Source organism: Lathamus discolor, chromosome 2 (genome assembly GCF_037157495.1).
Source record: "Lathamus discolor isolate bLatDis1 chromosome 2, bLatDis1.hap1, whole genome shotgun sequence".
Lineage (NCBI taxonomy): Eukaryota > Metazoa > Chordata > Aves > Psittaciformes > Psittacidae > Lathamus > Lathamus discolor.
In genome coordinates this window covers 57841905-57866981 of record NC_088885.1, presented here as the reverse complement: position 1 = coordinate 57866981, position 25077 = coordinate 57841905, and the positions used below count along the sequence as shown (strand labels likewise).

At 48.3% G+C, this 25077-nt stretch overlaps 1 protein-coding gene across 1 annotated transcript in view; it reads right to left on the bottom strand.

Annotated features, from left to right (window-relative positions):
• The window catches only part of WNT9A (Wnt family member 9A), a 56495-nt gene extending 34993 nt beyond the window's left edge, over nucleotides 1–21502 (bottom strand). Inside the window, exon 1 of the mRNA XM_065666961.1 lies at nucleotides 21373–21502. Coding sequence (XP_065523033.1) covers nucleotides 21373–21467 — 95 coding nt within the window. The 5' untranslated portion in view covers nucleotides 21468–21502. The remainder of the gene's footprint in view (nucleotides 1–21372) is intronic.
• Nucleotides 21503–25077: the final 3575 nt, after the last annotated feature.

Below are 25077 nucleotides of genomic sequence, written 5' to 3'. Positions count from 1 at the left end.
CCGGGTCCATTCTCCAACACACCTACAGTGCAGTATTTGCGTCTTTTTCTTTAAAAATATTATCAAGTTACAGTTGAATTAATGGTGTAAGGTTTCAGCTGATTGTGGGAAACTATAGCAAGATCAGAAGCTCCAGAGGTGTCCCATTAATCTACTTATTTGGAAAAAAACAGGGAAGAAAAAAAAAACAGTGCATTTTCTGCACTTGACTCTACAAGAATGACCCAGGTTGATATTCTGTCTTACAACATTAATCGTGTGGAGTCCAGGGCTGGATGATCAGAAACTGTGTTCAGTACTACAAGGTACAAGCAAATTCCAGGGACTCCAGCCTATACCTGTGGGGCTATATACACATTAGGGAAGTCCTGTGGCATGCATAAACAATCTGATAAGTTTATTTCTGACAATGCTTTAGTGCCGGTGGAATTTGTCCAGCATTGAAATACTACAAAAAGGAAAAGAAAAATGAACACATTGAACACTCTGTAAGCAAAAGACCTTTCTTGTAAGCTTGGACAAACAACCTGCATCTTCCTTTTCAGCTTAGCCCTTCCTAACCTAATGTGATCAGTGATAAAGAACACCAAGAACCCTCTTCCTGGATTACTCCATCAACAGATGCTCATTAGAGCTAATCACACCCAGAGCAGCTCCAGCCTGAAATGGAGTTTCCAATCTGTCTTCAAAACGCATGTGGGATTGCTTTACAATTCCCACATCCCACCTCTTTCAGCAGGTCTGGAGGCTGAGTCATCATTCCCAGGTTAATACAGGGCACAACTACATGGAGTATGTCGGAATTTGAGCCAACAGGGAAAAAAATAAAATCAAAGCAGAAGGATCTAACTTATTTACAAGTGCCACAAAGGTGCTCAGCTAAATCCCCAAAACCTATGGATAACGATACTGGAGCAAGAGTAGGCTTGTGTTTCCAAGAAAAGAAACAGCTTGTTGATGAAGAAGCCTTCCCAGCAGATTCTCTCACTAAAGGGAATAAGGAGCACCAGAGCTGTCCATCCAATACCAGATAACACACAGAAGACAAAAATCAGAGCAAAAGAAGTTAAAAGCTGGCTGAACCACCAACTGTACCCTGATTGTACTCCAATTTAGCATGAGTTACATTTCCCTTGAATCCTGTGGTAAAGCATATCTGAAATGAAGGGTATGAATGGAAGCTGAAAGGAAATAACGAGGTGGTTCAAGATGTTTAAGCTTAAACAGATAACATACACCAAGATGAGATCTCCTTGGCTTGTACAAACTGAACTAGAATTCACAGCACTGAGCAAAGCACTGCACAACAGCATTGCTGAAGCAGCAGCCGAAACCTTATATCACTGCAACAAAACTTGGCTACATCCTTCTCTTAGGTTTTACATCTTCCCTAGTAGACAGTATCACATTCCCATCCCTTTTTCTTCATCTGCACTTGAGAAGTTTCAGTTGGCCCCATGTCAAGGAAGCTGTCCCACCCCCAGCCTCAGTCTCCCATCCCTGCAAAAGCACATGCCTTCTGCCAAGCCTTGCACCGACCTCCCCGGCTCCTGAGGTTACAGAGGCATCCAGCATCTCCTGACCTGCATCCCCAAGGGATGCTAACCCACAAGTCTCACACCTCACTTCCTTGAAACCCTGCGAGCATGGGTTACACTTTGTAATTCTGCAGGCTGAACCCACAGGAACAAGAGTGGCAGGATCTCACTTGCCTTGCCAGCTTTCTCTCCACCACAATCCCCAGAGTGACATTCGTTTTCTTGGTGGTGGAGAAAGGAATCCCTCTAGTTTACCCCTCTCCAGCCCCAAAATAGCAGCGGTTGAAAGCGCCCCAACAGCATATAACTTACATACACAGCTGGAACAATAAGCAATACTGAAACTAAAAATCAGGGAAACACATTTTACAGCAAAGAAACACCCGTGAGACATTCATGCTTTTTTTGTTACAAGGCTGACTAGTAGGTCTCATCACAGAAGGGAGCAAGAATAATATCATAGCACACAAATATTACTATGATTTATTAAAACCACTATTTGTATTAATGTCTTCTACCCTGTGTCAAAGAGTTTAAGTAGTCAAAACCAGTTTCCTGGACTCACTATTTCTCACCCAGCTTTCTGTTGAAGGATATCAGCATTGTAAGTCTTGACATTTCAAGAACAACCTCTGACCATTCTGGAGCTGCTGAGAAGCAAAGGCAGCTTCAGAGAGGAAAGTGAGGCCCAAATAACACAAAAATGTGAGGAAACCTTTCTACTGGAGCTCTGTATCAGTTTCTTTGTGAATCAAAAGCATGCTTCACACTGGAATTTTCCTCCATGTTAGAGGGTTTGCAACTAATTGAAAAAGCCCTCCAAGTTTCCAAAGTATTTCAAGTGACAAAACCAGTTACAGCCTGAAAATAAATCATAACATTAATATGCACACACTTGAGAAAAAACAAAACAAAACAAAAAAACCCAGATATAAACCTACACTGCAAAAATCTTACACTTAGTGCAGCCAAAATGCCAGTAGATACATATCACATTTAAGTGCTCTGGGCAACACTATCACAATGGCTAATACAGGCAGGCAGAGCTCCAAGTTGAATGTCCAAAGCCCAAGAGGACAGAGATGCTCCCCGGAGCCTTAGAAAACAGTGACGGCATCTCAGGCCTTTTGCCGAAGCTTTCACACACATTTAGCATCTTGAGCAGCAGCGCAAGTCAAAGCAAGGCTATGACATTTCAAATGCTTTACTGGCTAATCCTCCTTGAAGGAGGGCTTCAGAAAACATTTAGGTTGAACTGTCTATGAGATTAAGATGTTTATCCATCTTGTATTTTGCACATTTGCAATTTCAGTGTCTTCTGGTTGTAAGAGCTCCAGAGGACCAAGGGCCAAGAAAGAAAGAACACCTCAGAGAAAGGAAAATCATAGCAACATTAACAAATGCTTTGTATGTTTAAAAAAAAAAAAAAAAAAAAAACAACTTTCATCAGTCTGCAAATAACAGTAAAACAAAATTGGGGGGGATGTTTTCCCAAATGGAAATACCTTGTACAGCTGAGTTGACAGCTCTATTGGGCATAACTGGACAGGTGCTCCCTGCTAAAATTTTCCACGTGTTTATATCTGGCTTCAGCCAGAAGTGCCATGAACCCCTCAAGATCACCCCAGCCTTGCAACAGCCCAAAGCTGTCTCAGCACAAATGCTAAGAGATCAGTTAATTCCCACTGTGGCTGGAGATACTGTGCTAGCAACAAGCAGAGACAAGGGTCTTCCCTTCTCCCACCCCAAACTGGAAGGGAATTAGGCACCAATGTTCCCACAGGTAAAGCTCAAAGCACTCAAAACCCTGGAGGATAATGCTGACCTTTTCCAAGCACAGCTTACAGCATGGGCATGAGGGTCTCTAAAGAAGGTTTGGCCACCTACCACAGAAAAACATGATTTATATGATGGCAAAGTGGAGGAAAGTTTAGGTAATACATCAGGAGGGATGGTGAAAAGACAGCAGGAAGAATAGAGCATTCCTCACAATGAACATGGAGTGAGGACAGCATTTTATGGCAACACAAGTAAAAGCCTAACTCGGCTTGTCACCTTCACTCTAGAGTAACTCTCCTTCGCAGAGTGCACACAGCACACCTTGCAAACTCCAGGGTTCAGAAGCTCACAGCAGACACCTTTGGTCACAGATGAGACATTGCTTCACACCACCATGGCAAAGCCACACCAACCTACAACTGGGCTACAGTCTTGCCTTTGAGTTGGGTGCTGCATGGCAAGAGCTGCAGGATGACAGAGAACAACTTACCCAGTTCTTCTGTGAAGTTTCTGGGCACAATATTGTGGCTCAGTTAGGACAACGGCAAGCTGGTCCTGGGCAAGGACGGTCCTTGACAGTTTTATATTCCTACTCGCTTGGTCACAACAAAGGGACCAGTGGATCAGAGGGAGAGAGTTTCAGGATGCCACTGAACATTCACCAAGGCAAGGCTTTACAGCCTTCCCAAAATAATCTTCATTGGTTTCACAATGAAAGTCCCAGAACTTGTAAGGCAGGTTTAATTTTAGAGCACACTCATTGGATTTGCTTACATAATTTTCTTGATTTGGAAGGTTTTTTATTTGCCTTAGTGAGAAAAGCTGTCCAAATTTGCCAGGTTAAGCAGGGGCTGCTTGCCCATAAGAATCTTAAAATACCCTGGCTGCAATTTTCCTTTTAAAGTTTGCATATCACAATTAGGGCAATATGGAATTAGAGCAGCTTTAAGAAGTGAGGCGGGAAAGAAACCATTAAAACGGACAAATCCCTACCAAGTTATACTGGCATCTAAGTGCAGTGGCCCACAGGGTGTCCAGAGGCTGCTAAAACCAGAGCAGCAAGAGATCAAGAAATATTCCAGTCTGAACCTATTAAGCAAGATGTAAAAATTCCACAAAATTTTTATTGATTTAAAAAGTTTTGAATTATTTTGAGAACACCATTTCTGTTAAAGGTAAATTTTTAAGTACCGAAAATGATGCTGGCATCACCTAACTGCACAAGAGCTTTGTCTGCAAAGAAACCTGTCCTTTGGGTGTCCTGTAAACCAGCCCCATAGCCACAGAAACAGACCATGATAGCAGCCTAAATACTACCCCAGATTTATTCCTGTCAGCTCCTCCACCCAGCCCTTCTATTCATCACTTGATTACAACAATTTAGCTTCTGAGGTTTGTACTTACCAACCTGAAACTACAGAAAGCCATAAACCCCTTACACCAGTATCTAACTTGACCCATCACTCCCAATTTTGACAGTGCTTAGTTCATTTTTGTAGATGGAAGTTGGGCATCTTTGGCAGCAGATACTTTCCAACCCTATGGACAATTTGCAGGAGTAGAAACAAGAGGTCAATTTACACAGCCTGAAAACAAAGCAAGGAAACCCCACAGACCCCATAAATGCCACCAGACAGCATACCTCAGAGTGAAGGCTCACAGAAGGGAGAATTCCATTTAGATATTGCCAGACGTCTTCCACCTAGTGAAAGCCCATTATAAGGGCCACTCCAGCAGATCCTTTACCAGTTTGCCTAATGGTCCTAGCAATACACAATGGAAGAAGTCACACCTCACAGTTTGCAGGTCTACACAAGTCCTGCATTTCAGTTCCCAGCACTCCTGACTGAACGATGACCTCCCTGCCACCACTCCAGGAGGTCACAGGAGACGCAAAGCCACATTCCCGGTTGCTCTTAGTTGTGAGCCATCCTCACTTCAAAGGCAGCTTATTAGCCTCCCTGTTTTAGGCAATGGTTACAAACTAAAATGCCAGCTGCCCACCGTCACTGAAGTCTGAGGCCTTTTGTCCATAAGCTTTGAGGAAGGTGACACCCCCACGTTAGAGGCAGAGAATTAATTAGCTAAAACAGAGCAGATCCTCACCTCCAACTTGCTGCATGGAGGGATGGCAATTCCTCCAGGGACCTGGCCTCTCTTTTCTATTAGGGAACCATTTCTCCCAGCACCTGAAAACCTATTTGTTGCCTTCTATTGAGAAGCCTCCAAGCATAGCCTCTGAGATGCCTCCAAAGGACTACCCTGAAAAGATTCCCCAGGCTTGTCCAGTCATTCCTAGTAGAGGAGGAGGTTCTGCAGATAGCACAGTTTGGCAGGATATATTAACACACCTCTTCATAGACTATGAGGTTGATAAAAAGCATCATCCCCAAGTAAAAAACTGCACCTAGGTAAAACCTGTCCATTTAGGAAGACCTTGGTGTTCAACAGTGAGATCACAAACTAGCTGCTCACATAAAACGTGTTCTCAGTAGGCATTGTCTCAGTACTGCCCAGAGCAAGAGCCCCCAGAAACATTTAACAGATACTAAAGGTTAAGTTAATGGCCTCATATCTTAAAGGTGGAAACACCAACCCAGTGTGGTGCTAAACTCATTAGAGCTTACCACCAAAACAGAGAGAGACAGAGGTCTTGCCTCAGGTAAAAAAAAACCTGAGATTACAATACATTTATAAGACTGGGCCTCTTGCCCATGCTGGTACAAAATGCGCCAAGTATTCCTTTTTGAGGGTATTCTTTGAGCAAGCAAAAGAGGAAAAAGACCTCCCAAAACCTGGCCTCTAATTTACATTACTGGTCGAGGAAACTTTGCCAGAGAAACCAGATTTAATGCATAACTACACATCAAACATCCATGTTGTCATGGTTTGTGTCCACCTCATGACCAATTCTGGAGGCCAGTGAATGAAGAGCAGTGTGATGACATTTCTCAGCCATGCACAAGCTGCTCCAGAGAGGGAAGGGGTTCCTTGGCATTAAGAAAATAAGATTAAATTGGCTTATGGTTCATCCAGAGCTGTAAGTGAGATGCAGACTTTGCACAGCAGCACAGAGGATCCTTTTGAGGAATTTCAGAGATGCAGCATTGCAGCACAGACCAGTCTAACAGACTTGGAACAGCAGGGCAGCAGCATCCATGTCCTGCTTGTGTGCAACATCTGTTCCCTTCTCTGTAGCCTGCAGAGCACCAGGGGACCCTGTGAGAGCCATGAAAAACCCAAGCAAAAGAAACTGAAGGTCTGTTACCGCCATCCCCCCAAAAAATAAACCCTCATATAGCTGCCAGCTGTTCCTGTGACCACCCCAAGGGTCAGTATGAAAGAAAAAACACTAAAAAAATACCCTACATTGTGATATTACATACACACACACCCCAGTGATCTTCCCTGCATATGGTGATGTCAGGATTCCTCTCTTCTTCCTAGCACACACATCATCTGACACTTAAAACAGGAGAAAACCTTGTCCCATCCCACTCTCTCCAAAGGAAGAGTTACCCTGCCTGCTCGCCCAGGGCATCACATGTAATGACTGTTTTCACTTAAGCTTCAGGAAAACAGAGGCCAATCTTTTACAACCACAGCTCATCTTCAACTGGAAAGTTAAATTACTGAGCTAAGAGGATGAATGCACTGTTGGTGAAGTACTACCGTCTCATCCAGTGAGTTAAGGGCAGTAGAGAAAAACTGGTGTGTGACTCGCTTTCATGCATTTTTAGTGCAAAAGCAAAGAGTTTGAAAAAAAAAAGTTTGAAGAACTGAAAAACACAAGAAAAAGAAAAAACGAAAAAAAAAGTTAAAAAACAAATAAGAGGAAAAAAAGCTCCAAAACACACTGTTTGGGGGCTTTTAAGCACTGAATCAGCAGATACCAGAGCTCTTCACAGAAGGTGGTTCACACATTAGCCTAGGCGATGTGCTTGCAGCTTTATATCTGAGAGGCTGCCTATATTAGTCATCTGTAAGGGGACACTTCAGCAATGCTAACTGGAATGAACTGAGCAGAGGAACGCAAAACGGGGTGGTTAGACCACATCAGTTTTGAAGGAGCACCTCTGTACAAGGCTCTAAAGAGCTCTTAATTCAGTTTAGCCTGATTTGCATTGAAATCAAGTATGCTAAAGTGAATTAAGGATGCTTAATCCCCAAGGAGAGTGCTTCCACTGGGGCTAGTTAAGAGTAATTGAACTAATCCACTTTAAAAGTCAGTTCAGATTAGTTGTGTTAAGTGGCTGTGCAGATGAGGCCTGGGAGCACAGGGACTGTCACTAGCATGAATAACACATCAGTCTACCTCTGGGGCTGCTCTGGGAGGACAGCTACAGCAGGACTAGTTTTCAATCCAGAGGCTGGGAGTGGTCCAAGACACTCAAATACAAACACTAATAGAAATGTCTACTTGTGCTTGACAGATGCCATCTGGTTGCAACTGAAAGCATTTTCCTCATGTATTTTTCTATACCTAACATATGCTGAATATAGCCATGGGGAAGCTGTTTTTATGGGCAGCTCAGGGACCAAGCTACTGGTCCAAAAAGTGGTGGCAAGCGTTCCTCATTCAAGCCATGCTTGAAGCTCACACCCCCTCATTGAAATGGGAAATAGACAAGTTTGCAGGTTTCCACTCAGCCATACCAGAGATGTCAGGAGACATTTGTGGGCTCAGTGGCAGACTGAAGGGACCATCTCCACCATACACTAGTGGCTGGGGTAGCTGGTTTCCCCGTTTAGTGTTAGCACACCCACTACACTCTTCAAGTTCCAAGGGTGTTTATCCACTTCCCCTAGTTTCCACCCCAGCTTTTCAACTGAATGCAAGTGGTTAGAATGAAAGCAGTTCAGTCCCAGAGAAATAGGGGAAAAGAAGCCAAGAAAGGACAGCAGAAATCAAAGGGAGGACTAACAACCCTACTAACGCCCATCCTGCCCCAGTTTCTATTGCAGGTCCCTCCTCAGACCAGGCTCAGCAAAGGTTTTGCCTTTCTAGGAAAGCACCAAGCCCCTCTGATCCAAGCCACTTCTTCCCCAGCTAAGAATAATCCCCCCAGCTGCTGTTTGATTTACACATTACCATGGACACAGTGTTTTTTATCTGGTAGATATACAGGGGGAGAGGGAGCAAGTCTGCGTGTGTTCATTCTAGTTCATGTTTCCTGTGTGGTTCAAGACATTATGCCTACAGGTATGTTTATTCCACTACTTTAGCAAACCAGCAGACTTTTTAATGGAACTGTTGATATTTTTCCTGGCTGATACTCCTGGAGAGGCGAGGCAGCGTACAAATGAAGTTCATTCCTAGCCCCAGCCTGAAGCTACTCTTCTCCTCCTGGGACTGCAGGGAATTGAAGGTTTCCATTGCACTGGTCAGGTTTCTTCCTTCTCTAGCCTTCAAGTCTTAGAAACATAAACAGAGGCGCTCAGGCAGCTGACAGTAGCAAGAGCAATGTGTGGATGGTGCTTTAATCAAGGGCAGCAGCTGCACTGAAAATCCAGCCGTGCATCTCCCAGCAAGGCTCTGGAAAAGGATAGCAGGTGCAACAGTGCACCCCTAAAATGAAGCTTCAACTGTGCAGCTTGCTTTGCCATTAGATCTTGCAGGCTGAAGATAGGTGTTTCCTGCTTATTAGGATTTCAGCATTCACTAAGCCATCAGTAGATCCCCTGTACATTTGTCTTTGACCCCACACACACACACTTTTTGCTGCAACAGGAGCAGTAACTCCAACTCAGAGGATTCTGCTTCATCATAGAAGACCATTCAGATATGGTCCATAATCCAACAGCCCTCTGGGGTCCTAAGAAGAGCAAAAGGGTATGCATCAAGTCCCCGACTCAGTTTACAGCCTGCTTCCTGTGAAAACAGCTCTGTTTTACAACCTGAAGTATCCTGAGGTTAACAAATATGCCCAAAGCCATGCAGAATGCTTGGCAATCTCTGCTCCCTTTACCCCCCATGGAGCAATAAGGTAAAATTTACCCCAGGCCTCTGAACACATTGAGACAGAGGAGATACCAGCTCTGGAGCCACTTCAATTGAAAGCACTTAAAAGGAGAGCTCTAAAGAGCTCTGGTAACAGAGTAAAATACCTCATGCAAGCAGGCAAGACCACATGCAAGAGGCAAGAGCATCTTGTTTGGACTAGGCTACTCAACCAGCCCTGCCTCTGACCCTGTGCTGCTGATCTGTCCAACAGTAGCTGAAGCACAGCATCCCCAAGAGCAGCTCAGCCTCACACTACACTCAGTGCTGGAGCAGCTCACTTCTGGGAGCAGATGGGGTCACCACCCGCCGCCACACCACAAGGGTCCCCCCCCACCACCACAGCAAGGGAGGGCACCCAACACCAGCCAGCTGTGAGGGGACATGATAAAAATATGCTGTCACCACATAACAGGATCATGAAGCCTGATGTGGTCCCAAACTACAATGAATCAGAAAAAGCCAAGCTCACCTCCCTGCTGCTCCCAGTGCCTGCTCCAGCTCTTAGGTTTCCCATCAGTCTTGCAACAGGCCAGGCAAGTGCCTCAACAGATGCAGCTCTGAGGTATAATGCTCTTATTGCCTTGTGGGAGGTACCAGGGTGTCTGGGACATCCCACACAGAACCTTGTCCTTGCACTGGGGAATACTGGTACCACAGGCTTCACAGAGACAAACTGCAGTGATTTTTAAGGTGTCTCCACTACATCAAGTGAGATTAATTTCTGCATGGATGTTGATCCCTCTGCAAGCTTAAGAGGAAAATGCAGAATCGTGCCTGGTCGCACTCTCCTCCTCATTAGCCCATATTCTGTCCTGCACCTTGCAGAGACAGGTCTCTGCTTATAAACACATTTTCATCAGCTACAGAAACCAGCATGGGTATGATGGCTTGTAACACTGACCACAGGAACTACTCAAAGCCTTGTGCAGTCCAGTTCACTCTCCCAAGAGCAGCTCTTCAGTCTTCTCTTCAAATTCATGTCAAGCCTCTGGTTTTCCAGAGTCAACATGGGACAAGCCAGAAGATAGAAATAGTCACCATGGATGCAGCACAGCTGTGCTAATGAGCCAAAGGAAGTGCTGGACCTTTGGTTAGACCCTGTAATTCAGCTCAAGTGGCTGTTTCACCCCTGGCCTGTCAGGTCAACTTGCTAACCACAGACTGGGAAATAGCTCCCTGATAGCTCCCAGCAGGAGATTTATCTTTGGCATGCCTACCCCCCCCCCCCCCCCACACACACACCTTTGATTACAGAGAGGCCCAGAGATGCAGAAAGAGAGCTATGCTATAAGTTTGCCAGGTATTTCAAGATCTCACCTTACACTGGAAGGGGATTAGGGCTAGAAAAGAATTGTCAATATTAAGTAAAACAAGCCAGTTCTTTTAAATAAAGTATCAGTTCTGGTGAACTGTCCCCAGAGGGGTTTGGCCTCCAGGATAGGGTTTCTTGTCACAGGAGATGAAGAGATGCAGCACAGCAGGGCTTACAGCAAAGTAGTAAGCTAAACTTACGTCCCCAAGAAGCACAAGCTCCACTGCAGTCACTGATTGCACTGGGAGAGGTACCGGTAGCCAATGCCAGTGGAGCCAGCTTCAAACAACTGGCCCAAGTTGGGTCCTCATCCTAAGTGTTCAGCTGTCTCCCAGGTACCCAGTCCCATCAGCTATCTCAGCTCCCAGGTGAATACCCCATTCTGAGCTGGACTTGGCTCCCAGACACTCTGATGTCCTAGCATGTCATGGCTTATTCATTCACACCATATACCTGAGCAAGACTAAAGCTGGTTCCACACACTGGAAAAGCTCTGCTGTACAAGCAGTGCTGCTGCAAAAGGCAGGAGCATGCAGTGCTGCAACATACCCCACATCAGTGGGGTACAGATGCTCCAACACCTGACACTATAAGTCTCCTTTGAGATTACTGAAGGTGATACCTGGGGCTCCTCAGACCTGGGTAGTTTGGGATACCTGTACTTGAAGCTAAAGAGCAGTAGGATGTAAAGAAGCCGAGAACCACTAAAACACACAGCATCCTTCCTACGCTAAGCTCAAGTAGAAACACATTTTCTTTGCTTGCCTGAGTATTTTGTAACGCTTTGACTCATGTGCCCTCACCCACACTCCGTAACACTAAAAGGCACTGCCTTAGAAGAGGCTGTGCTCCCACAGGAGTCATGACTGACTGATTTTCCACAGAAATTGGGAAAATCAGTGTTAAGGCCAAGTAGGGTAGGTTGCCATCCCCCACCCCCCCCCCAAAAAAAAAAAAAACAATAAACTAAAAAACCCCACAAAACCTACACCCTACAAGCAGTCAGCGACCAGAGGTCTTCGCCCTGATTCCAGGTGAGGCATTGTATTGGTCACCATGGTAAAATGAAGCTCTTGTAAGCTCAGCTTCAGGCACAGCCAAGAAACACTATCTCAACACCAAGACTAAACGCTTCCCCTTAGCAACTTCATAGAGCAAGGTGTTTAGTGACAGTAATCATAACACATGGAGCTGGGAAGCCCTACAAGAGGTCCCCTGCAACATGCAGAACCAGCTTCACCTGCAATCTTCATTTGCAATCTAACAGAAGTGCAGTTATGCCCCGCCCCAGGGCTGCCTGGCTTTGTTTTGTTGCAACGCCGAGCACAAGATCGCCAATCTTTAATCATCAACCAGCAGAGAAGACATTACAATGAGGATATTTAGAGATCTGAGCTCACCCTAACAGTGAAAGCCAGTCAACTACCCAACTAAGCAGGGGTTCACACAGCACTGAGAATTAGCTGCGGGCATGAGGACTAGAGCACAACAATGCCTCTGTGCAGTTTAAGAAGTCAAGTGGGGAAGTCTACAAAGATCACAGCAAGCCATGAGAGCAGCCTGCCAGGCTGTGTGTGATACAGCTCAGCAGATGGGCACTCCTCTAACACAAGCACTTGGTGATCCTGAAGTCCCCCATCACTGGCCGAGTCAAGAGAGGGGTCAGCTAGCACCAGAACACTCCTGCACATGCTGTGGCAACACACAACATGCTCCTGCATGCAGAGCTGGGGAAGCTGTCACATACAGCTAATTGACAACAAGAAGGAACATAAATAAGGCACTTTGTGGAGGTGGAATTTAACGGGTAGCAACTTGCTCTGACTGGAAGCTGGAACAGGTATTATTGAAGACATACATGAGCCCACTCCAGCAGATGCTCATCTGGCAGCACTGATGCTTTCAGAGCAGAATCATGACCAGTTCCTTTTGGGAAGTTAAAAGGTGCTTAAGATAAAGCAGCAGTTTGACACTGGGCTTCAAAGCAATTCATCTTGGCAACCTGTCTCACCTGTCTGTATGTTACACATGAAAGCATCACCCAGGGATCAGACTCAAGTCTGTGTACCTCAAAGTAAGCTTAATTTTTCTGGACTCCATTAGAGGAGCAAATATAGATAGACCAAGAGCAGATGGAGGTTAGTCTTTTTGCTCAGACTTCTTCAAAGAGGACTTGGCCTTGAAAGCAAGAGTTGCTTTAGGAGGCTGCTCTACAATTTGGTTTCAGAGAAGTTCAACAGCAGACCAAGGTTCTGACTAGACTTAAGCCCATTCTTCCCAGGACTGCCCTAGCCAAACAGGGCCATTTGACAGATTTTTAAGCTAAGCTCAGATATTCCTATGGCCATCTAGTACTTCATTCACATCTAGGGGAAACACATGTTACTCCACAACACAAGCAGCTACCTCCTACCATGGAGGTAAATGGCCAGATATGCTACTTCAGTCTCTGGAAGACTCCGAAGTTTTTCCAAGAAAGGAAACTTTTGCTACAATTGTGAAACTTGTCCACCCAGTGCACAGCAAATGCAGAAGTCAGAGCAAGCCAGTTTTTCACCCCAAACTCCATGAGCATCCAGTTATCCAATTAATGCTATTTTAATGAGCTAGGCCAAATGAATCTGCTTATAAAACTCATGCCAACTCCCATACAGCCTGACAGGCCATCAACATGAATCATACTTCATGCTGCCTTCGAAGCCAGCACAGACTCAGCATTAATGTCAGATAGTGTTGAGTTTGCATGTTCTAGATTGATGTATAGGAAAGCTGTTTTTGCTCCGTGTTCCTTCCAAAGGAAGAGTTCAAGTTTTGTTAACCTGTCATTTCCTCTTTCCCCAAAAGAAATCCTTCAGCAACTGAATTAAAAAAAATACTCCTCACACCTTACAGAAGAATGATTTAAGGTCACAAGCAGACTGAAGGACCACATAGCACATGCAGGAGCTGCTTGATCCATTTGAAATAGAGTTCTTTGCAACAGCTAAGGGAAAAGTCAAAATAGATTTTTCTATCAGCTAAAGCAAATCCCATAACTGCTATGTTTATCCATGTAGTCAAAATATTCCCTGTTCCACTTAGCACAGTGCAAACATGCATTACAATAAAATGTAAAGCTTACCGAGCTGATAAACTTCATAAGTGTATTTTATGACAATATCTCACGAGATAAGACTCATTAGCACTTACAGCCACAATCTGAGGGAACTTTAAAAAGCACAGTTAAAAAACAGAAGAAAAATTGCTACTAGATGTCAAAAAAAGCTTCAAAAGGGTTAACCCTTTCCACTCAGCTTCATAATAATTTCTAGCTCCTATTTAACTTGACCAGAGCTGACTCTCCAGCCCTGGGTCCAGGAAGTCAGGAAAATACATCCCACCTGTTCAGCCTGCAGGCAGATCATGTGCTGGCCCAGGATCTGCAGCACCAGTCTCCCTGCAAGCAGAAGGCTCTCTGCTTGAGGAGTGCTCAGATTGAGAAACCAATTACATTAAAATGCTACAAGCCACTAGAGAGCTATTCTGGCTGCAGAGAGAAAGGTTTCTTCATTATAGAGGGAAGCCATAGGCTCAGCCTGTTTGCTAGTCTGGAAAGCCAGGTACATGGGGCTTCTTGGATTGCTGCAGCACACATCCTCAGGAAAGATGACATGTTGCTACCTGGCCAGTCAGAGAACTCGGGGTAAAGAAGTTCATGTTTAATATAGGCTTTTAGTATGAACTAAGCAAGTGCCATCCCACCCAAGAGTGATCCTTTTCAGGAGTCAACTGTAGCCGAATGACTGGTCGTAGAGAGCATGCCTGCACATTAGGACAGTGTTAGTATATTGAGCCCTCTCCTCAAATGCCTCAGACACACATTAGGATAATAGTTGACCCATTTGTATTCTACAAAACTCAAGTCACCAGAGAATCCAAGACCTAAAGGTGTCAAATCGCCCAAGGTAACTGGAGTGAGTCATGAGGCATGGGCACAGGTTGCCCAGAGAAGCTGTGGCTGCCCCATCCCTGGCAGTGTTCAAGGCCAGGCTGGATGCAGCTTGGAGCAGCCTGGTCTAGTGGAAGGTATCCCTGCCCATGGCAGGGGGTTGGAAGTGGATGAGTTTCAAGGTCCCTTCCAACCTTAGCCATTCCATGATATGGAGCTTCTGGCAGCAGAAGTCACTACACTTCTGATGACCTGAGACCATATTCAAGACTGTCTCCCCGGTGGAAATATTCTAATGTAGTATCTCAAAGAATGCTTCAAGATCCCTTTCCAACAGGGAAACTATGCACAGGGATGTAATAGTGAGACAGGGCAGGCAAGTCTAGCCTTCAGCTCCACAAGCCACCCTTTTGCAGCTCTGATCAGCTCTGCACCAAGAACTGCCTCATGCAGTGGACACCCTAGTGATGCTCAATGATTTGGGCCCTTCACTGCCTATTCAGACACTTCCACAATTGCTTAGTTCAGCAGTATCTTCTGGCTTGACTTTTTTTTTTTCTTGACTTACAAAAAAGTCTTAAGGAGCATTTAAATAGCAACATATCACTAGGGAAAACATCAGGAATACAAGCCACTGATGGCATCTCCCTCGGTGGAGGGAATGGAGCATCCCTAGGGCAAGAACATCTTCAGGAGACAATTACACCCAGTCTGCCGCCACAGTGGATTAAGCAAACAGAAAAATGAAGACAGCAGTGACAGACTGACAAAACCCAGTACAGACAGAAAGATTCAAACTAAGAAGCATCGCATTGGCTTATCTGTGCAGTCTTCCAGACCTTCCATGTAACTCTCACCCTGCTCAATCCCACAACCTAATTCAATTACCCACCACTGAATATGCCTTAAGTTGATTCTCATTACTCCATAATAAAGCACAAGACTTTTAATTATTAAACACCTCTGGGCTTCTTGTGTTGGGGTTGTGGGGCTGGACTCCCTCTTACTGTTGTTAGCAGCTTCCAGAAAGCAAGTTAATCATTGACCAAGCCTTTCACCAAGAGACCAGAGTCCTATAGATTCCTGGTCTCTAGTTCTGCATCACCAGTCACACTAAAGCCAGCCACTAGCCTCCTGCTCTGCCAAGGATACACTCAGCATTCTCCTAACAAGCCACCTTCTCCCCCCAGGAAGTCATCTGTAGCACTCATAACCCCCACAATAAAACAACAGAAACCATGCGATATTTGGACACAGAGGATGTATACAATGCACACCATTAAGCTGGGTTCAGAAAGAAGTCCCAGCATCATTGCAAATAAGGGAAACAGAGGCAGGAGGCAGCTGTTCCCAGTCTCAAGCAACATGATCAATAGACAAATCTAAGACATACTAAGCCCTGTCTGGATAAGGTTTTGCTCCATCCTCCAAGTACAGTGCAGGTACTTTTGGGTACTTCCTGCCTGATTTTGGACAGATTCTGGTCCCCAAGGCTAAAGATTCAGGTCTGGAAGATCTTAGCTGCATGTGCAGCTGTTTTCACATGCTCCTGGGTTTGTCACCACTCTTAAGCACTTCAAATCCAGTGCCATCTTCAAGCACCTACAGAGGAAATACTTCTTCTGGGCATAGGGGCCTCCTTCGCAAATGAATGGATGTTAAACATTGGTTTGAACTGACCCAGAGAGGCCAACTCTGCGAGAAGTGCCAGTCAGGACTCAGACAGATCAGTCTCTACGTGACAATTCACCCAGCTCAAAAGAATCATGGGAGGAAAAAAAAACACCACACCAGGCACACCCTTCCTATTCCAAAGAACAGCAGAAATCCAGCATCTTAAAAGCCAGCATCGCTGCCTAGAGAAGGCAGAACGCCACCGAGTGGGATGGCAAAGCCACTCTCCCAGCCTCGGGAGCTGCCTTCTCACGCTCCAGCTGTGTTTGCCTGTGTGCTGCATTCCTCCCTCGCTACCCGAGCCCAGGTTTTGTTTTTTTGGGTTGCGCTGAGAACCAGCTGCTCCATCTCACACACGCCAGAGACGACCGGCACGTCTGGAAAGCCAGCACGCTGTGGCCTGGCTACGCAACAGCTTCCTGGGAAGTTCACACGGCTTTGGTCAGAGCCGCAGGCGCGAGCGCGTGGCCCCACACTACCATCAAGTGACAGGTACAGAAATGCATGATATGCAACAGCCATGTTAGCACCTAGCGTAGCCCACAGGCTGGAGAAAACAGGCAGCACAGCCTGCCAGTGGGCTTGCTTTTATTGGAGATGACATTCAAGCTGATGCCACACACTCATAGAAACAGAGTTCAGAAACTCATGTTAACTGAGCCCCCCCAAGAGCCCTCAACCCCTGAATACCTCTTCAAGTCCAGTATTCAGATGTTTTCTAAGTAATTTTAGCAATAAATCACACCCTGAATTGCAGTGTTTCTACACCAATAGCACCTAAAGCATAGCAGGGTACCTATTCTGCACCTGCCAGCCCAAACAAAAATACACTGCACTTCCCACACCAAAAAAAAAAAAAACAACCCACTGTGCAGCGAACAACCTGCTCTCAATAGTGATGTGTTGGTAAATTAGGGCAAACTATGCTTCCCCTCCCTCCCTCTCCCCCACGCGAGCATTTAAGGGTTCCTGTTGCCTGCGTGCAGTGTACAGATCAGTTACATTTATGAAGAACATTGCAATCTGTCAATATAAACACTATGTAAGCATGAGCCACTTGTAACCTTACTACTGTCTTGACAAGTGTTTGCAGAGGGGGCTCCTGCTGCTGGAGGGAAGCAGAGCAAATCCCGATCTGCAGAAAGCAGCACTTCTTCCAGCAAGGAAAAAGAGGGGTACACTAAAATTAAATCAGGATATATATCAGAACACACAGAAAGACAGAGAGGGGTTTTGATTTATGGCCTGGACAGGTTGCAAGCTCAGATCCACAGACCAGGAAGCTCAGGAAAGGAGCAAGCTCCTTCAGGCCGCTTTGCCTTACCACTAGCACCAGGGCACAACAGGACTGAAGTGCCTGTCACCCCAGCACAGCTAATCCTGTCATCTGCCACTTCTAAAGACCATCAGTGCAAGACCCAACACAGTCCCCAGATGCTGCTACAGCATTTCCACCACCCATTTTCCTACCCACATTTGCAAGAGGAAAGGGAGGGAGGGGAGGTACTCACACCAAAAGCTTAAGGCACAAGAAAAGCAGAGCAGGGAGGAGAAGTGAAATGTAATGCTTTCTCAGGGATCCCGTCAGTCTGGGGCTGCTCCAAGCTACCCCATCAGCCAGTTGTAATATGGTGTAAATTAACTTTCAGACAGCCCAGCTGCAAAGGAGATGGCTGAACATGAAAGCTGGATCGCTTTCAGAACAGCCAGTGCATCTCCTGCAAGCCAGGCTCAGCTAACGCTTATCTTAAGGCAATGCTTCCCCCTCTGGTGTAGACTGAGCCAGTAACAGCCTCCCTTACATACTCCTACCCTAAAAAAAGTCATCACCAGGCATCTTGATGGGCAACTCCAAATCCACCACAAGCCCACATGGTCCTGCTCAGATTTGCAAGCATGCTTTCTCCTCTTCAGGATCAAAAAGTCCCATATTAGAACAAGGCTTAGGAGCTGTAGCATCACTACATCCCTGAAGCCAGGCTCTTTCAGCTACCTCCCGGTTATTAGGGCTAGCAAATCCCCTGGGCAGCAGCCTACAGGGACTCAGCTCTGCTCACTGCTAATCATCAGCATCACTTCAGGTCCTTCACTGTGTACCAGCTTCAGGTCAGGCTAGCACCTGCTTCCCTCCTGCACCAGGCGGGAAGGAAGCAACATGCAGGGAGCAGCACTGAGGCTGGCAGCGTAACCCTTGGCAAGGGACAAGCCCATCGCTCCCTTTACCCCAGACAGTGAACTGTTACCCTCACCATACATCCTAACCAGGCAGCTTAGGGATGGAGCAAGAAAGCAGCAAGGGCCTTATCTGCACCAACACTTCCCCTCACATGCACCAAACTCCACTTCCAGAGGGCATTTTTCGTTTTCGGTTGCTTGTGCATCCTCCCCTCTCCCCCGGCCCCAAACCCCAGATCCAGACATACAGAGAAGCAGCAACCTCCAGCCATGGTCTTCCCACCCCAGCATCCCTCCCGCTCACTAGCTGCCCCAGTGGGACAGACACAGACATAACTACATGCTGACACAATCTTGTTATCATGTAACCATGCCCGACTCGGGTCCCCATGTATTAATTCCCCACCAGGCCACACATTTAGAGACACCAAATTCTTTCCCTGAAATAAGACATTAGGGATGAAGGGGGAAGGGATCATCCACAGCTGTCCCTATCCCCTACCAGACTGCAGAACAGAGCAGATAAGCTACAGCTACAGTGTGACATCTGTTTAACACAGCCACCCATCGCACTCTGTACCCCACCACCTCCTGCAACAGGGATATTAACACTGAGAGCAGAGGGTCTAGCAGGCCACAAAAAGGCATCAGCATGGCTTTGATGATGTCTTGGACCTGAAGGAGCATCCCTTCCCCTACCTAGAAAGTGTGCCACATTAACTGAGCCCACTTCAGTATTTCAGCTCATCCCCTGAACAAAGGGTGGTGCATCCAGGTTCTTAGGAAAGATTCGTATTAGAATGAACAGATATGATTCCTCATATGGAGCAGTTTTTCCTACCTTTCCAAGCATAGCAAGAAGGGTTAATACCTACCTTCAAAGGGCACCTGCAGGAACATACAGCTTTTAGCAGGTAAGTTTTCTTTCCTTATATACAGAAGCCCACAGCAAGAAGGGCTCTGCTCTTCCACACGCACCAGGGATTAGCAGGGACCCTGAACCTCAGCACTGCCCACTCCCCCTGGACCTCAGCAGTACCCATTCCCCCAGGACCTCAGCAGCTCAGCAAGTGCAATCTCTCCTTTAGGCCTCTTGGAAGAACAAAGAGGAGATTAGCAGCAGATGCTGCTCCTTCAACTGTGGCTCTTACCAGACAACAGGATGCTTTGCATAACCAAACTTCACTGTGCACCACAGCAGCCCTGGAGCAGTTGGACTGCACATCTGGCTGGGTGCACTTCTGGCAGCATCTCTTCTCCCCTCCTTATTGCCAGAGAGGGAGTCTCAAATCAGAAACAGCAGTTGTACTGAGACCAGGAGAATAACCAAAAGCAGTCAGAACAGACTTAACAGTACAACCCCCTTGGCTCAACCTGTTTGCTCTTAAGTTGATACCTACACCAGCCATACAAGGCCAGAAGAGAAATCCCAGGAGCAACTGGAATGAGTTACCTGCTGCCCTACAGCAGATATGAGCACTGCATGGATTAACAGGAAAGCTACAGCCAAGCTTCTTACAAGCCCTGTCAGTCCCTGAGGCACAGTACAATCGCAGTGCTGGTGGTCTCCAGCAGACACACAAGCTAACGTGTTCAGCACAGCCCTGTGAGCTGCTGGGGGAAAAGAGGGCTTTTCCTAAAAACCTACGCATAGGAGAGGCTGTTTCCTCAGAAAACCAGCCCAAGCAGCAGGAAGTAAAATGGTTCTTGAGTTGGAAACAGAAGATGTAAGTAGCACTGTTTGGAAAACTTTGCCAGACCACAAGCGATGGACAAGCCTCAACACCAGGATTTGTTTTACTGGAAAGAAGGGGGGGAAACCTCAGGTCTGGTAAAGCGTTCTCCAGTGCCGATCCAGTGGCTCCTTCCAGCGGTCACAACACAGCAGCCCAAAAAGCAGAGAGAATCATCACTTTTGAGTGAACTTACACTGAAAGCTCTTCATCAGGCACTCGCATCCCACTCCCCTAGCAAACCGACCCTATTTTGGAACAAGGTTTTGGGTTTGTTTTTTTGTTTGTTTTTTTCTTTTTAACAGAAAGGGGACAAGCAAAGAGGCAGCTTCAGTGACACCCAACCAGAGCGGGGCGGCACAGAAGCCAGCCAGCAGACCCATCACAAGGCTGCGGCTTCACAATGAGGCTCTGGTTGCAGGGAGCTTAAAAGAGGGTGGGCGAAGGCGTTTATCTGGCTTCCTTCAGCTCAAGGAATGGGGATAAGGGGGTCCCGGCAGGGGTGATGGTGAAGGAGCGGCATCCACCTGCGGGGTGCGGGCCGGGCTGGTAGCGCCCCCTGCCGGCCGCGCCCCTGCCTCGCGCACAGGTGAGCACAGCGGGATGCAGCGGCTCCGCGCCCAACCCGGCCGGGGCGCCCATCTCCTTCGGGAATGGGTTTTGTCCCGTCCCGGGCTGGTGACGGCACCACGCACACCCCTCCGAAAAACCCCAAACAACTAATAAAGCCGCCGGGATAATGTCGGGATTCGCTTCCTAGCGCCTGATGCTGAAGTATGCCTTAGAATTAGAGAGAAAAAGTTTTTTCGGGGCTGTCCCATCGCGGTGGAGGCCGGAACTCCCCATCCACCTCACCATGGGTCTCCTGTGAGCTGCTGCCGCCGCCGGGAAACGGCCGAACGAGACAGTCCATTCCCTGCCCTTAACGGCTTGTACGCGCGGCCCTGGGGCAGCGCTCGGCAGCCCCAGGCAGGCTGCAGCCCTGGAGACCGTCCGCGGCAGGACAGCCCAGGACGGCGGGGGAACGGCGCTGCCCGGTGCCTCACCCGGAGCGGTTGTCAGCGCCGGCGGGAGGGGATGCCCGCACCCACCGAGGGAGGGAGGCTGTCAGCAGGCGCGCAGCAGCATCCCCACCTCGGGCAGGACGGGCAAGGTGCAAAGAAACAGACAAAATCCACTAAACGCAAAGTTGCGGAGCAAGAGCAGGGCTGCGGGCGCGGGGCACCTACCCGAAGTAGGCGGCGGAGGGCCGCGGGGCGCAGGCGAGCAGCCCTAGGAGCGCGCAGGAGGAGAGCCATCCCAGCAGGACGTGTCCATCCAGCATCTTGCAGCGGCGCCGGCGCTGCTCATCTCGTTCCCCCGCCGCGCCCGCTACGGCCCCGCCGCCCGCGCCGCTTCTTATAGCGCGGCCGGCGGCGAGCGCCCGGCCGGCGGCGGGCGGGGTGGGGCGGAGCAGCAGCGGGGAGGCGGGGCGGGAGGCGGGGACCCGCCCCCGGGAGGCGGTGCGGTGCGGCGCGGAGGGGCGGGGAGAGCGGGGCCGGAGCGGACCGGCACCGGCACCGGCACCGGGATCGCGGTCAGGACTGGGACCGCTACTGGCGTCCCCGGCTGCGGGCGTGTGACACTGCCGGCAGGGCAAGGGCCGGACGTGAACAGGCTGGGAGTGACAGGGATGGGCAGCTGTGGAAAGGACAGGCAGCTGTGCAAGGGCTAGGTGTACCACAGCTGGGCAGCTGGGTAGTCCTGCAGGGGCCAGATGTGCAAGGGATGTGTGTGCCACAGCTGGGCGGTCGTGTAAGGGCCAGATATGAAAGGGCTGCTTGTGCCACAAATGGGCAGCTGGGAAGAAACGGGCAGTGTGAAAGGGATGCTTGTGCAAAACCTGGATGTGCGAGGGCACAGCAGTCATTTAAGGGCTGGATGTGCCAGGGATAGGAAGCTGTGCAAGGACCTGGCAGTTGTGCAAGCGTTGGGTGTGCAAGGGCTGGATATGCTAGGGAAGCCAGGTGAGGACTGAATGTGAAAGAAGTGGCCATGCCAATGCTGGGAATGCAAGGGCTGGACATGCCAGGGCAGGATAACCGTGCAAGGGCTGAATGTGCCAGGGATGGGCATCTTTGCCAGGGTCAGGCAGTTGTACGAAGAGTAGATGTGCCACATCTGGGCAGCTGCAAAGTTGTGCAAGGGCTGGGTAAGCAAGGGCTAGTCAGCTGTGCGTGGACCAGGCATGCGAGCACCAATCAGTCAGGCAAACATTAAATGTGCAGTGACTGGGTGGTCACGTAAGGGCTGCAGGTGCAAGTGCTGATCCATCATACAAGAATGGGGCAGTTGTGCAAGGGCTGGATGGTTGTTCAAGGGTTAAACATGCCACTCAATGTTTCAAGGGCTAGACAGCTGTGCAAAGGCAAGGTGGGCAAGGGCTGATCCCAGCACGCAAGTGATGCAAAGGTTGGATGTGGAAAGGCATGGGCATCATGCACTCCAAACACACACACACTCCCAGCCCTGTGCTAGAGTGACACATCCCAACGATCACCAGCGCAGTGGAGAGGAGCAGGGAGACCCCAAAGCACAAACAGGACAATGAGCACTCCAGCTGGGAAGTACTTAATGCCCTAAATGTCAGCCCTCTGGGGCTGGTGCCGGTGTCAGCGTTGTTCCAGGTCGGCTGACGTCACTCATCATCATCCTCGAGGTAATTTCTACACCCGCTGCCACCAAAGAACAAAAAGGTTTCCCTCCTGGGCATGTGTGTGTGTGTGTGTGTGTCATGCCGCTGAACTGCCCGTGTACCCCGTGGGGACAGAAACAGGAGGACACGTAGGTATGTGTCACGGGAATCAAAAGCCACCGTCCCCAGGGGTTTAAGGTATTCAGCTCTGCAAAGGTGACAACTGGGTGCATGAAGAGACAGGGAGACCCTTAGACAATCCTGGCAAGGCTGCTTATGTTTCTGATCCCCATACTCTATGGAAGAAACCATGCAGTGGCTGGGTTAATGAGGATGAACCTTTTGTCTTCGAATAGCCCCTGGAGTGACACTGGGAGCTCGGTACATTTATCCTCACCACTGACAATAAGCTGGGGCATTTCCAGCATTCCCAGCACCATGCAAACTATTTAGGTTCCGCTTATTTGTTATTGCAGAATAAAACCCGGGGAGAAGGGGGGGCAGCTGCTTTAATTTTTAATATGTAAAATATCTCTGCCCAATCCCTGACTGAACCTTCGCAAAACAGCGTTGTGGAAAAGCACTGTGTGTACATCCACATGCACACACCCAGGAGGGGGGAAGCATCAAATCCAACCCAGCAAATAGCTTCCTCAAATCCACGGGATTCACCAGAGTCTGGGAATATGTCAATGCCCTTACCCCAGTGGTTGAGGTGAAATGGCACCATACTACCAACACCGTGTGCCCTCATGGATGCTGAAAAGTGAGTAGCTCTCAGGCTCTGTGAGCGATGGCAAGCTGGCAGAGCCCAGCAGCAATATTGCATTAAAGCCCCATCTAGAGGCCTTTCATTGTGGAGAGTTTGGGACATGAGGACCAGCTCTGGGGTCTAGTTTGGTGTTATCCTCCACCCAGAGCTCATCCAGCTTAAGAAAAGGCAATATAGGACTATGGATGGAGGGGAGGACAAAGTTACATATATATACATATATATCACTGGGAGGCTTTTTGCTTAAGTGTTTCTCTGCTGGAAAAGACAGTTTAAGAGTCATTCCTCAAGCATGTCCCCATGAAACCGGCGTGCCCAGCATGTGGAAGAAAACACCTATTACGCCAGGCAGCCCCAAGGCAGACGTCTGGGGCACCCAGCCGGGGCTGGGTCATGGAAAGGGAGTGCGACCCTCACCATTACTCATTTCCTCTGGCCAGATCAAGGTGCCTTGGCCAGGGTGATGCTCTGGGGCATGTGCGACTCTTTCCGAAGTGAGGCAGCACTAAAAATAGTCACCACTTCTGCTTTCAGCCAGGGGAAAGGGGAAGCCCAAGCAGGCATTGAGTGCTCCAGGGCTTTGCTGCCGGCAGGTGCTGCTTGTCATGCAAAGGGATCATGCACCGGTCCTGGGTGCAGCATCCTTCTGGGGCAGCTTTGTGCCTTTCCAGCAGTCCCTGGGGTGACAGAAAAGCTAGGTGTTTCTACTCATAGCCATCGACAGCAGAGGGCAGTGCCACACAGGCGCAGTGCTGATGGACATACTGGCATGTGCTTGGCTTTTTTCAGTGAGAGTTTTTCGGAAGGGTGTTTTATATCCAGGATGGAGGGGACACACCATGGGCAGAGTGAAGCTACCAAGCAGCTGAGGAGTTTGGTGTTTCAAGTGACAACTTCAAAGGGCCATAACCTCACCAGGGAATGCTGCTGCTGCCAGATTCATACCATCGTCTTCAGGATCAAAAGGAGTTAGCAAGGTGCAATGGTAATGCTGGGCAAGGAGTGGTTGTCACCAGACCTGTCTCTACTGTGGCAACAGCAGAAATTCTGTATCCTCTCCCTAACCTCAACCCCACCATAGCACTTCTGTAATGTGCTCCTGAGTGCAAAGCAGTTGGGAGGCTGACCTGTGGGGATCCAAGCAAAGATCCTGGCATCCTGTGCCTGCTGCTAGGATGGGTCCTGCCTCCCAGTGCCAGTGGAGACACCAGCGCATGACAGCCATGCAGGTCATCCTCAGACAGTGCAGGCTGCTGCAGCCACCCTGTCAGACTCTTCCTTAGCACGTTAGACCACAGGGGAGTCTGGAGGGTGACTTCAAGTTTTCCTTCTCCATGACTCAGTCCTCTAGCAGGGCTCAGACTGCCTGAATCCCTCCAGAGGCTCCCCCACCTCAGGGGAGCCGTCGCCACAATCCTCCTTAAGGGTTTGTTTTGCAGGAAAACCAGCATCTCTTTTGCTTGGGGCTCCCATTCCCTCTGTATGGCT